Source organism: Rhyacophila brunnea, unplaced genomic scaffold, assembly GCF_057557595.1.
Source record: "Rhyacophila brunnea isolate RB1 unplaced genomic scaffold, BYU_Rbru_1.0 scaffold_10, whole genome shotgun sequence".
NCBI lineage: Eukaryota > Metazoa > Arthropoda > Insecta > Trichoptera > Rhyacophilidae > Rhyacophila > Rhyacophila brunnea.
In genome coordinates, this window is record NW_028232752.1 from 18,926,796 (window position 1) to 18,940,843 (window position 14,048).

A 14,048-nucleotide genomic window follows, 5' to 3' on the forward strand; every position below is an offset into this window, starting at 1 on the left:
TAAAGATAGCCAAAAGTATTAAAAGAATGCATTGTCGTCGTTTTCTGATATATTCTAAAAGTTTCAAATGTCTAGCTAGTCGGGAAGTTAGTTAAAAATCTTGGACAAACAAGAAAAAATCTGTACCAGACAAACAAGAATACGAGCTAATAAAAACGTGGTAAAATAAACAGACCCATTTGTCATCAGAATCTCCAAGTATTGAATTTATCAAAGGTAAAAAATATGTGACAGGGCAATCTGTCTTCGACTATTGTATTTATACAATTATTTTGTATGACCATCAGTTCATGTGACCTCAGCCCCGTCTACCAAAATGTATGTAATACGGTAGGCTCGAAAGGCGAACCCTAAAACATTTGAACATAATATTATTGTCTATGGCAGTGCTCCGCAACCTTTTCCAACCCATGGCACACCTAAGGTCTTCCCATAATTCCGCGGCATACTACACATAAAACAATTTATACACCAAATCATGGACTCCACATCCTGAAGGGGGATCCCAGCCCAAGATCTTTGGCGGGTCCCCCTACCTATCGCTAAGGTTAAAGACAGTGTGATACTCTAAAATAGCGTTTTTCAAATAGTGTTCGAGGTAAAATTAATGCTATTGATTTTAGGTTTAGCGATTTTTCGTATGGTTATATTCTATTTATATAATTGAATACCTTGAAAGAAGAACCACTTAAATCACCTTAAGTGGTTTTTCGGTTCTCGTTGTATTTAGCAAGGTTTATAACCTGGCTATTAGCTCTCAAAAAATTATTTCTGTATTTGGTCAATAGAGCTCGTTATATTGATTTAAGTTGGGACACCTCACAAGTTGTTCTTCCATCTAAGATTTTGCGGCCATTTAAGTGGTATCATAACCTCACTTTTATCTGTCAGATACATTTGTTGTAATTGTTATTTTACCATATATTTTCGTTTTTTAACCATAAACAGACATCATATAATATCAAGAAGTAGTAGAAGATAGCAAGACATGTAATTATGATTAATTATTCACATAATGATCATTCAGAGTGACAATCGTACACAAAATGAAACAATCTTGGATGCATCTGATAGTGACAATGTCGTGTCAAAAAATCTTGGAGTGTAACGTAAAAAGTGTAAAGAAAATTGGAAGAAGGAAGTAGCTAAGTAAAAAAGGAATTCTGGTGTAACATTACAGCAAGTACTGGGAAAAAAGTTAATGGAAAATCTTTTGTTTGTGTCCAAAAGTGCTGTCCAAAACAGTGCTCGGATAAAATTGGATGTGTAGTTCAAAAAGAGTTTTTTGATAATATTTGGAGCATTGGTAATAAAAATGTCCAAGATACTGCTCTTTTGGCACTTATTGATACAATAGAACTAATAAAGAAATGTAATGCTACAAAATCCGGGAAAAATAGACAACATTCCTCTGTATACAACTTTCTGTGTTCTCAAAAACGAATAAATACTTTTTAATGTGTAACTTATGTTTTTTTAAGTCCGATTAAATATAATTATTCTTTAAAACACTTTTTAGTTAAATTTATTACCATTTCCTATACATAATTTATCATTTTGTTCCACTATCTATTTAAAAAAACACATTTCTATAATTTGTACCCTGCTGTGTGGAATAACAACTTAAGACCTTGGGTCATTTACAAGGCTATATTTTCTTTACTAAGATAATGAAAGAAAAAAAAATTATTACGTAAGTAGATGAATAATGTCAAAATATTATATCAAAAGCATACGCATGTAAACATATCCTATAATAGAAAGAAAATGTTTCGAAATGTTTAACACTGATTATCTCAGAACAAGCTTTTGAGGGTTAAGTGGTTCTTCTTACAAGGTCCTCAATTATGGTTAGTTGTCGGGTTAGGAATAATTATTTGTCGAGTATTGATACAATAATAATAAATTGTGTCCTACAAACACATGTTTTAAAATATGAATACTTACTAGCATAGTAAAATAGCGCCGCAGGCGACTTTTTTTGACTCGAAAATGGGAGCTGAACTGCGATAGCCTTGTCGGAAATCCGAGGATATTTTTTATTAACTAAATCCAGAAAATAGCCAATGGAACATCGGCGAACTTTTTTAGCGTCCCGTCGTTTATCAATTCAACAAATTCCTCTCGAATTTATAGGAAAAGCGCTTCTATACAATTTTCAGCATTGGTTGCAAAGGGTCTCGTATCCTGTCGCATTTATTGTATGAAAGTACTGATGAAATTTCTTTTGCAGCAAAGTTAAATGTTTTTGAGACGGATCTAAAATTAATTGCTTGTTTTCAATGGTGGTTTGGTAGTTCCTTTGGAACATTTGTAGAGATTCTTGTCTTAACTCCTTCTGCCAAAGTTCCATTTTATTTTTGACTTCTAATTTATCAGAGCACGTCAATATATTTTCATTCTGACCTTGCATTGTTTTATTAAGTTCATGCAAATGCTCAAATATATTACCAGCCATGTATGGAAATTTGGATATTGCACCGTGGCACACCTAGCATCGTCTCGCGGCACACCGGTTGCGGAGCACTGGTCTATGGCAATCAATCACATATAAAATATACTTAAATTGTTTTTAAAAATAAAAATTAATTTTATCTAATGATTTTTGATGTCTATAAATAAATGTTTAGGAAAATACATAATTTAGACTCATCGCTCAATTTTATATTGTCAGCGAGCTATTGAAATTTCATCGATTTATTAACTGACAAGTATGCTCTTTTTCTCTGATCTCCACAGCCTACCTCTTTTCAAAACTCATCCTTCGCCACTGATATGTAGGTGTATTTGTTTGATTAGGTGCAGACTCTGATGATATCCACTGGTTCCGTGTGAGATCATCAGGCGAGGCCACCAGCAGTTCCAGCAGCAGCGGTAATTCTTCCGCTCACAGCAACTCCAGTTCCTCCTCACATCCGCCCGCCTCTTACGGCTTAACCGATTCCTCAGACTCCGACAAAGACGAAGGTAACACATTCGCAATATTTCTAACTCTTTAAAACCATCAATATTTTCAATGAATTATTACATTAATTAAAGAAATCTTCATTTATCTTTGAAGCGCAATACTTTTCAGGTTGCAGCGGGTCTCCGAGACTGCAGCGGAGAAAGAAAGGGCGACATCGAAGCGCCAGGAGTCAGCCGCAACCGGAAAAAGAAGTCATTGATAATCCAGAAGACTTGGGTTACATTGATTCTTTGCCTGAGGTAATTAACGACAGAATAATTTATCTTTGTTTTTTGTGCTTGTTAATGTTAAAGAAACCTTCTACACCCATTAAAAAGCGTCTAAATATATAAAAGTGAAGCTGAAAAAATGGTTCATGGACTTAGATAGGTACTGTTTAAATGAGCTACTGTTCATTTTGCATTGAAGGTTCATTTGATTTGAGGCGTCTAATTCCAAAAAGCGATAAGTCCACATTTGGTCAAAATCGAGAAAAAAATATGCACGTATTCTTTGTATAATTTTACACAATTTGTATTGATCTATAAATTCCAAAACGCGACATAATCCTACAAAAAAAAATATTTTAAGTCTTGATTTATTACAAAAAGCGCCAAGTCCGTGTTTCATAATATTTAAAGCTTTGTTGATTTCGAGCGTGTTTAAGTCAACCAATAAGGGAACGTTCAATATTGAAAAGGGTGTCTCCCATGCTATAGCATCTGGTATGAGTTTAAAGTGCCACGGAAATATGTGCCTTATGCGGAATAAATTTAAAAGTGAGGTACAAATAGCGCTATGTCCAATTTTATTTTGTCTATATTTATTACATTTAAGAGTTTATTGGCTGAAACAAATTGCCATTTGGTTCTAATTTCGACATAGAATACAACGGAAAAAATAATCTCATGTTAATACAAATAATTGAAGCTTGAAACATAAAAACGTTGTTTCCTGAAAATATTGAATTGTGGACTTGTCGCTGTTTGTAATTAGACGCCTCATTTATAAAATAACTGTGTTAGAGATGAATCGTCATATGGCTTCTCAATATGGAATTAAAACATAATTATTCACTAATTAGACAACTTCACGGATTCAAATGACAGAAGCTGACATATTGTGTAAATATTGCCATATTTAAATAATATTTAAATGAACAATCACACATTTGTAAAACTCATTTGTATCAAAACATCAAAAAAAAGATAGCGGATATAAACAAGCAGACATGTTTCATTTTCAATCTGTCAATTAATATTGTTTTTGTTCTGGTTACCAAATCAACCACACTAAAAACTTTCCTTGAAGATTTGCTATAATTGTTTTAATCTCTGTACTATTTATTGTGGCTATTAGTAGCAATTACACAATCAAGCTTTAATAAAATCATAAATATATTATTGTAACCTTACCGAAAATTGGACCCAGACCCTCCAAACGAAAAATCAATGCCTTCTTACCAGACTACGAAGGCTTTATACTTTGTTAGAACTTCTGACGCAGATTCGAAAACCAAAAAAATTATCTACTTCCTGGTTTTCTTTTGCCATCTATTTTCACTTGTATAATTGATTGAATCATTAGGTATAACTTGTCTTTTTGCATGATGCAGGCAAGGAATATGAGTTTTCCGTTCCTCACAATGAATTAGATTCCTGGAATCCATGATATCCTAAAGATTCTCCAGTAAACTCATTCAACGGCCTACCATATTTAAAAATAATCAAATAGATATCCAAACTTTGGTAATGGATAAATTACTTCCTAAATGGAAATGATAACAAAATTTATGGCGAGATTTTAGTTTTTATTTATATTTCATTATTGTCTTTTTCAGGATGTGCCTTTGGTAGAAGTAACCTCAAACATATGGGGGACTAAGTTTAAAATACACGGCCTAGCAAAAAATATTCCCGCCAACCTAGGACAGGTGACGTACAAAACGTCCCTCCTGCACCTGCAGCCCAGACAGATGACTCTGGTAATGACGGAGCTGAGGGACAACCTACCCACCGGCCCCGACCCCACCTTCAACCCCAACATATTCTCTGAAGACGAGGAGGAGGCCTTTCAACCGTCCGCCGAGCAGGCCACCCCTGTTCACAAAATCAAAAACACCAATAGTATCGACGCCGCGTCCGTCATTGCGCCAATGTCCCCCCGAGGAAACATTCTTTCACGTGCCAAATCTTCACTACTGCATCAGAGCTCGTCGACGCAAAACGAGGCCAGTTGCACAGCGATCGCAAACAGTACTGCGATGCCGGCGTTAGCAAGAGCCGAATCTTATGAAGATGAGTTCCCTTACATTGATTTGACAGAAATGGTAAACTTTTGTGAGTCGTTGAGAATAAACGGAAGTAATGTAACAACAACGAGCAAAAGTCAACCGAGAGAGCAAGTCAACCTCATTCAAGGCAGCGGATACAGTCGGAGTCAGTCCAGAGAGACTTGCGATATTTCGTCCCAGCACTACGCCAATAGTTCTACAAGAAGTCATTCCGGTTCGGTAAGCGGCAGCAGTTATACACCGAGCGGCGGACTAGGCAGAAGCGGTTCCACGTCCAGTGGCCAAAGAAACGGTAATTCGCATTGTCCGGGCCGCCACGCCATCTCTCCTCTGTGCTGCGAAGGGTCCGTTCCTACTCTGCAGTCTCCCAAGAATGCCGTGGCGCCCAGCGATATCATCTTTGATAGGCCTCCTGCGCAGACCATGATGTCGTATCATCCGGCCGGATCGGATTTCTCGCAAAATATTCAGCAAGTCAAGTCAAATATCTCCGCGATAGAAAGCCACAGTCATCAACCATTCAACTTGAACCTATCTCTGGATCACAGTAGACAGGTAAAACATCTTTTAATAATATATTACCTCTCTTCTATTGGGGATGGTGATCACTGACATTACAGGAGTTGCCAACAATCTTCTTCCACCTGGAGCAATCCTGAGCGATCATGATACTTCAGTCAGTCTGGTTGGAAAGAATATGCCCTCGAAACCGCCTCCTTTTGATGTCACCAGTGGTCTCCTCCCTCTCCAGGCTATATTATCGAAGCATCGTAGCTAGACTTTTTTTACAAAGAATACTTGTTAGGCATTCGCCCAACTCATTGGATTCATGCTTAAGAATACACAGAAAAAACCAACATTTTAGTTTTGTCCAACATGAGATTGAAACCAATGACTCAGAGATTCAGAGATGGATACTCCACCACAGAGATATATTTTTAAAAAATTTAAGTAATTAATGAATGGTACATAATTGTATACTATAACTTAATATATTTACAATTTTAGTCTTATATTATATTTATAGCAAAATACATCACATCGCCAATAACAAGAATCCTGTCAATCAATTCTGAAATTTTAATAAACCAATCAATACGTCTTGCTATTTTTAAATAAAAATTTGGGTCGTTCTAAAATATGGAAAATGAATCAATTGTACCTATAAAATATGTTTTGTTTCAGGTTCTCATAAAAAAAATGGACAGCCACATGGAATCTGTGACAAACAGAGCAATGAATGGCAACAGATCAGAAAAAGAATTGTCCCTCACCCACGCCAGCGTCCACACCCACAGAAGCTCCAATCTGATGCACGGAGTCCACAATGAAAACCACTCCGCGGTATTCAAACACTGCAGCAGCAGAAAAGAAAAAATGCCATCGCCCAGTCACGATATTAAGCGAGACGATTTGAAGTATATCGATGAAGAGGCCACAGGAAATCATTCCGACGCGTTCTTCTCCGACAGTCACAACACGCATAGTTATAAATCTAAAGTTGTTTTGCCAATCACTCCGGCGGGAAAACCTGTCACCAGTGCGGCAGTTTCTGACAATATGATTAGAAGTTGCAGCGTAGGTTATTTGGATGTTTTTCATTCTCAACTCGTGCCTTGCGAGGTGACACTGGCCATGTTGCGGAAAGAAGCTCCGAAACGGTTAGTTTTAGTTAACAAAAAGAGCAAAAACAACTGCAACAGACGAAATGCCAAGAAACATAGTCACCAAATCCCAGATTTGAATCTGAAATTAGATCCAAAAGTTGTCCAAAATACTTGTCTGAAAACACCGCACTTGAAGAGTTGCGGCAAATCGAAGAGTTTAGATTCGAGTGATATGTTTTTGATGACACATTCCACGTGTAATGATATAACCCCCTTGCCTCCGAGCATAGAAGAAACAATCAAAACGTCCATAGAAGAAAACGATTACGAGACAATCGAGTGTGTCAAATCGTCGAGTAGCGGAAACAGCGAAAGTTTAAATTTAAATTCTAGCGTACCCAATAAATCTGCGAAGGAATTTACAAAGTTAAGTTTCTTCACTAGTTCTAAGACCCCGATCACCAATAGAATGAAGAAGAGGGACCTGCCTATTTGTGATACGTGTAAATGTGTGACCCCGTCTTCTAACGCGCACGCCACGTCGACGCTGCATGATATTTCCAACAGTGAAAGTTACATTTGTAACGCTTGTCTGTCTTCGGGAATCTGCAACACTCCGACCAAGAAGTCGAAAAGTTTCTTCAAGGAGAACAAGCGGTCTCCTGGATCCGACAAAAGTAGAAATTCTAGTCCTCGTCACACTAACGACAGACAGAATGTTAACAGCGAAATTGAAATTGGTAAATAAAATTATTTTTCTTTACTTGTAATTTTAAAAATTTGTACATAATAGTATTAACCAAAGAATACCTTCTCTATATAAATAAACGATCATTAATCTGCAGTGGTTAGAGAATCCATTCCTACACAGTCTAGGTTCCGATCCCCCCATTCCATTCACTGCTGACCAGTTAATTACTAGTTAATAACCACATTTAATTATCATGCTAATAGTATGTAATGGCCTTGCGCCAGTCGCGTTGTCAGCGCTAAATGAGTTAAGAGAAGTCTTTTTAGTAATTGGGTGTCTTCTATCCTTGAGATAAGGCCTGCCCAAAAGTCACCCCAATTTCACATGTAAGACGTGGATCATTATACAACGCGTATAGTTCATGGTTGTAGCTTCCTCGTCACGTGCCACCGTCTTTGCATACGACTCCGAAGACTCTTCTTAGCATCTTCCTCTCTAGGATGTTCAATTAACACTTATGCATTCTAACGCATTGGTCAATATGGGCCTGATGAAGGATTTGGGGACAAAATTTTGGCATACGAAATAATGTTTTGCATTGACTGTTTGAGTTTTTCCAATTCAATTATGTCTATATTAACCACACGACAAGCAAAAGAGTATTATCCAAGACAACGTGTGAATGTACATTCTTAGAATAAGGAAACTAGAATCCCTTAGAATCCCTCGTTGCTCACCTGGAAGAGTCTACATACAGAGTATCACTTTTGTTACCTGAGCTCGGCACAATTTTTTTTATTTTATTCGTGTTATGAATTTATTCACATATAATTTATTTTCTGTATTTATAGTAGGTATATTATATTATAATCACTAATTTTTATTGGTATTTTGATCACAGAACGTGCCGCGACTCCAAGTCCCAGTGAGCATAGAAGCGGGAACAGTTTGTCAGGAGCAGCCCTTGCCACTTTGGAACAGCTGCTTTACCGGGTGCGAGAACGGGCCAGCGGTAGCGGCTCAGGGGCCTTTAATGGAACTCCGCCATCTTCTCCTGGACCCAGAGCGCGCTTACCGAGGTCGTCTCCTGCCAGTCCAGCCCCTTCAAAGAAGAACAAGAGAACAGCTTCCGCCTCTCCCATCAGGTATACCAACATAATAATAATAATTAAATAACTAACATAATTCAATTATTATTGACCTCACCTCACTAACAACATTCGTAGTTTACTACGTTTGAATAGCTTCACATACACGTCTGTCCACCGACATATCAAATGGGGGAGTTAATTGTCTGGTACAGGAAACACGAAAATAATTGGAAGTGGTTTGCCTTCTGGATGAGGCTGTATCAAGGTTTAATTCTCGAATGGATCTTATGAAATATGTATGGAAAGAATATGTTATTTTCAATAGCTATGTCTGTATTATAATATGCATTAAAGTTTACCTCGTAAACTAATGTGCATTCATTATTGGTAATAATTGAGGACATTCTGGCGGGCTTTGTATTACTTGTGTTTTATCCACCATCATTAAGTCGTCAACCAAAATGAGCTTCAAAACCTTGGTCGATGGCGACTGGCTTTCCAGTTTCTATCTTATTAATCTGTTATGTGGTCTAGAGTAATGTAAATTCAATTAAAGCACACTTGAGTGCATGGCGATCACTCATAAAAAATACTGGTACTTCACATTACAAGTAGGGTCCCGTGATATGCCTGATTAAGACCGTGGTTTGGTGGGGTCGTTAACTTCAATGTTGTGGTCTAGAATTTTTTTATAAGGGTGTTAATATCCAGGAGATTATTGGCGGGGAAGGTTAATGTCCAGGGGGTTGTTATTGTCCTGTTACCCTGCATTATATGGGCATTCTATCGTGAGGAACATAGAGTATTAAATTTGATGAGATATCCAAATATAATATTTAGTGGTGACCGCCTAGCAATCATTCAAGTAACTGTTTATATTTCAGGAAACACTTATTGAATTCGCCATTATTGAACAGACGGAGGAATAAAAGCAAAAATCAAGAAAGTTCAGATGATGAACCGGGAACGTTCTCTGGAGATGAAATTGTCAACGGGAAGAACTACAGAGACCTGGAAACATTTCAGAAGGCGCAATTAAGGCAAAAGGTACTAAGTCATATTTTTTTTATACTTTGGACCTTTTCCTGGTGACATTATATTTCATAAAGTTGATTTGTTTATTGTAATTACATAACAACGAAAAATTATCAGTTGTATGTCCCCTAATATTTGAATTTTAGTAGCCCACGGCATCTCTTATTCCATATCAATACCGTCTCAGTTCCCAGACATAAGATAAAGGCGAACGATGTTTGAAAACATAATTTTTTTGTCTATTGCCATTCCAGCTGAAGCGGGGTAAAATAGAGCCGGTGGGCGCAGGAGCGTGGGTTGCCCAACCGAGTGCTCCAGTTCGGAGAGAGTTTGTGATGCACAACAAGGCGCCCATGTGGAACGAGAGCAGTCAGGTTTACCAGCTCGACTTTGGAGGCCGAGTGACGCAGGAATCAGCCAAGAACTTCCAGATTGAATTCAGAGGAAAACAGGTGAAGTAAACCCTAAAAATAATATATTTGTCTGCTTTGAGTAATGTTTCGTAACCCTTGGGCTGTCTCACCTAGATATTCATGACAATATTTTTTGAAGTAAAGATCTGAATCCATTTACAATTAGTTGCAACACTGAAAAAACAATTTGGTGAAGTGTCATGTTTTCACCAATCCTAAAATAGAAATTGAGACAGGGCATTTCGGCATTGTCCAGTCGGTGGTGTCTCATTCATATTGCGGAATATCGATATTGATATAATAGGTATAATAATTATCAACAATATTGCAAAATATAGACGACAGTTTGGTCAATATATTGAAGGTGTGTTAATCAAAGGTTTGTTGAAATATATTAACATATGAATGTTGGTTCGTTTTTAGCAATTATTACTTGATATCAAATTATGAAAGCATGCCCATCGATATGAGTATTTGCAACAACCAAAAACCATTTACAGTATCAACCTTAAAATAGGTAGACACTATCGGCATACTCTTCTACATGCTGGTTCAAATTGTAACGTAGGTACGTGTAATTCTTCCAAACATTTCATTCATGTGTGCTAAGCTGTTGTACCGTCGTCCGGTTATCCTGTTGACCAGTTGGTAGTGTCCAAATTGAATCCCCCTAATGGAGACGTTTCCTGTGGACCATGGCCCCCACATCCTGAAGCGAGCCCCCCATACGCTAACGTTAAGAGCAGCGTGATGTTGTATACTAGTGTTCCCTAAATGGTAGTCCCCAATGGAACCCCAGGGTTTTGCGAAGTAAAATTATGGGCGATTTGTGTATTTTTAGCGATTTTTAAATACGTCCACTTGAATATTGAGTTCTCGGCATTCTATTATGAAGCATAGATCGCGATCCCTTTTTGTTGTAGTCAAGTAACATGCGACACTTCAACATATTTGATAAATAGTCATTTTTATTAATCTGGAAACACTAAAAATAATTTAAATAAATTTCTACATCATTTAATTACATCAATCATCATATCACATAGACACCTATTTGTAAATGTTAATAATCTTCAAGTAAAATAGCGCCGCAGGTGACTTTTTTTACTATCAGAGCAAATTTGTGTTGTGTGTTTATCTCATTTAACTGGTCAACCTTCCACGGCGGGCCCCTCTAACCCCGAGCCCCCAGGCTAGAGCCCGGTCAGTCCCCCCCCCTTGTAGGGGCTATGCTGTGGACTAGTCTTTCTCAAAGTGGGCGATAACACCCCTTGTGGGCGCTGGAGGCTTTCAGGGGGGCAGTAGAAGGCTCTAAAAAAATTAGGGGGCGTTAAGGAAATCTAGAGGGGCGACGGCAGACAAATTCTATCTATAAAAATCCGACGGAATCTAGACACGACACCACTTGAGATGCTACTAATTACTAATTTACTACTTGAATGCTTGGAGTCCCGTATAGACGGTTAAATTATAGCCGCTTACGCATGTAATAATGTGGATGCAGCTTTATATTTCATGTACGTGGTCCATGGTTTTTCATACAAAAATTTTCGGTGCATGGCGGCGATTCCATCCCTATCCGAAGATTCATCCTTCACATTAGATAAGTTTTAAATTCAAACCCTTCTTTTAATGTTAATAAAAATACTTCTAAATATGATTAAGTATGAGTTTTATTTCCTCTCATTGAAACATTCTTTGATCTCAGAAATAGGATTTGGGTCACACCCTATCTATCCTGTCCAATAATGTAATAATAATGCATGTTTAAAAATTATATTTGCAATAACTGTTTTTAAGATACGTAATAGATGGTAATATGAAAAGGTAAGTTAAAAAATATGGGGGGTACCAGATTTTTTTTAAATCTCAAAGTGGGCGGTGGTCGAAATAAGTTTGAGAATCTGTGCTGTGGACAGTACCATTGATAATGATTATAATATTAGTTCTTCTTATTTTTAGGTCATGCAGTTTGGGAGAATCGATGGCAACGCTTACACACTCGATTTCCAATACCCCTTCTCAGCATTACAAGCATTCGCCGTAGCACTAGCAAACGTAACGCAGCGATTAAAGTAGTCCAACTCTTATATTCCTGTTTGTATATTATTTTAAGTCGAAATCCTGTTGATTTACTTAACAATCGATTTGTCAGTAGATACTAGCCGAATTTTATAGTTTTATTATGTTACACAGTATTATTCTTTTATCTATATAATAATATATAACATTTATTATTACGTTTTATTTCTATAAAGAATAAATTATATAATTATTGGTGTACCTGGAAAAAATCTTTAAATCTAATGAATAATAATAGATATCAATACTTCATAATATTTCAATAATATTTCTATTATTTTCATATATCTTTAACATAAATAATAACATATACCTACTTACTATATTAATTACATTCATGATAAACATCCCTCATACAAAATCATGGGTTGATAATAAAACTTGGTTCAAGTCTGTTTATTGAATGCCAGGCGGGAACAGTGGCAATTTTTATAGCCCATTTCGGCAAAATTCATGAATCCAAAAATGATAACCTAACCTAACCTAACAAAAAATAATCCAATATATTATTGGCTATTTTCAAAATTTGTTTGCCGCTGGCTTTCATTAAATAGGCAAGAACCTAAAACTTATATGTATTATTCTTGTACAGCATCACTTCACAAACTTTGAATTGGACGAAGGTCTATTTTCAAAAACTGATAATTCCATATTTGGTCAAAAACCGATAGATAACATAAATGCAATTTTGTAAGCATTTCATGTGAGAACTACTAGTTATATGCGTCGTAATTAAGTAAGCTGTCCATCATTTAATTGATAAAACACGTTGGCGTGAATTCAATGGTTACAGGCTCAAGTCCCGTCACATAATACCTATTGATCTGTAATTGCCAATAAATATCAAAAGCATAGGTATGCAAATTAATGTGTAAACGACTTACAGAAACCAATTGTTGTTCAATTGATTGAAACCATTGTGAAAAAAGTATCCTTATTAGGATTTTGGTAAAATGACTGCCTTAAGCCAATGGTCATACTGAAGATTGCAAATGGAATTTTTGCTCTGACAAACATAAATAAACACATTCTAATTATCGGAAAACAATATTTTATTATTGGTCCTTGGTTTAATATTAAACTTGTGGCTGTGTTAATACATCGGACGCTATTGAACCAATGCAAGGACCCAATGGGTTAGACGAATATCCAACAAATCATTTCTCTTAAAAAAGCCTCCACTCTGTACACCCCATATGCTTCGGTTAATATAATATCAATAATAATGGCTGACAGATGTTACCAACTTTGCAACTAACTTCCGATTTTAAAACAAATTAGCTTTAGGAAGAAGTTGAATTTGTTTAATATACTATATTAATGGTTTGATAGTTTTGACAGAAAATAAGGCATAGTTAGAAGTGGGGACCGAACAAGAGAAACCGATGCAATGTTGTTGACGTCGACGAACTTAAAGAACATAATTCTTAACAAAGAGGTGATAATGACAGTTCTTTGATTCTTAACAAATTTAATGTTAAGAGCATACATCAGAGAAACGAGAAATAATTTTCAACAATAGGTGGGACGAAATTTTGCACTCGTTGCCAATCGGAGAGCGGTAGTCGAGATGTGAGCACGTCAATTTGTTTTGTGATGGCGTCGGAGGAATATATTCTTATGTCGTGTAAAGATCACTAAAAAACGTTACGCATGTACTCGAAAAAGAAAACATGCCAATGAATATATCGTCTCTGTTCTGGCAGAACACACTAACTGGAGAATACTAGTTTTGAGTAATTTGACTTTGAAGTTGTTAAAATGTTTGAAATGGTCTATCATGTGAGTTTATTAAGTAATCGTAAAAAGGATGACTTTAAAATAAAGACTGTTTATTTATTAAGAAGGTTTCCAGACGGTAAAGTTTGAAATAAAGAACATTTTGATAT

The 14,048-nt window shown here is 36.5% G+C and overlaps 2 protein-coding genes across 2 annotated transcripts in view; both read left to right on the forward strand.

Annotated features, from left to right (window-relative positions):
• Tusp (WD40 superfamily protein Tusp) overlaps positions 1-12,272 on the forward strand; it is a 98,151-nt gene extending 85,879 nt beyond the window's left edge. Inside the window, exons 8-15 of the mRNA XM_085952189.1 lie at positions 2,800-2,967; positions 3,077-3,207; positions 4,788-5,795; positions 6,426-7,587; positions 8,440-8,683; positions 9,514-9,676; positions 9,919-10,116; positions 12,040-12,272. Coding sequence (XP_085808315.1) covers positions 2,800-2,967; positions 3,077-3,207; positions 4,788-5,795; positions 6,426-7,587; positions 8,440-8,683; positions 9,514-9,676; positions 9,919-10,116; positions 12,040-12,156 — 3,191 coding nt within the window. The 3' untranslated portion in view covers positions 12,157-12,272. The remainder of the gene's footprint in view (positions 1-2,799; positions 2,968-3,076; positions 3,208-4,787; positions 5,796-6,425; positions 7,588-8,439; positions 8,684-9,513; positions 9,677-9,918; positions 10,117-12,039) is intronic.
• Positions 1-14,048, forward strand: part of LOC147078961 (uncharacterized) — a 799,973-nt gene that overhangs the window by 222,030 nt on the left and 563,895 nt on the right. The gene's annotated exons all lie outside the window — the stretch shown is intronic.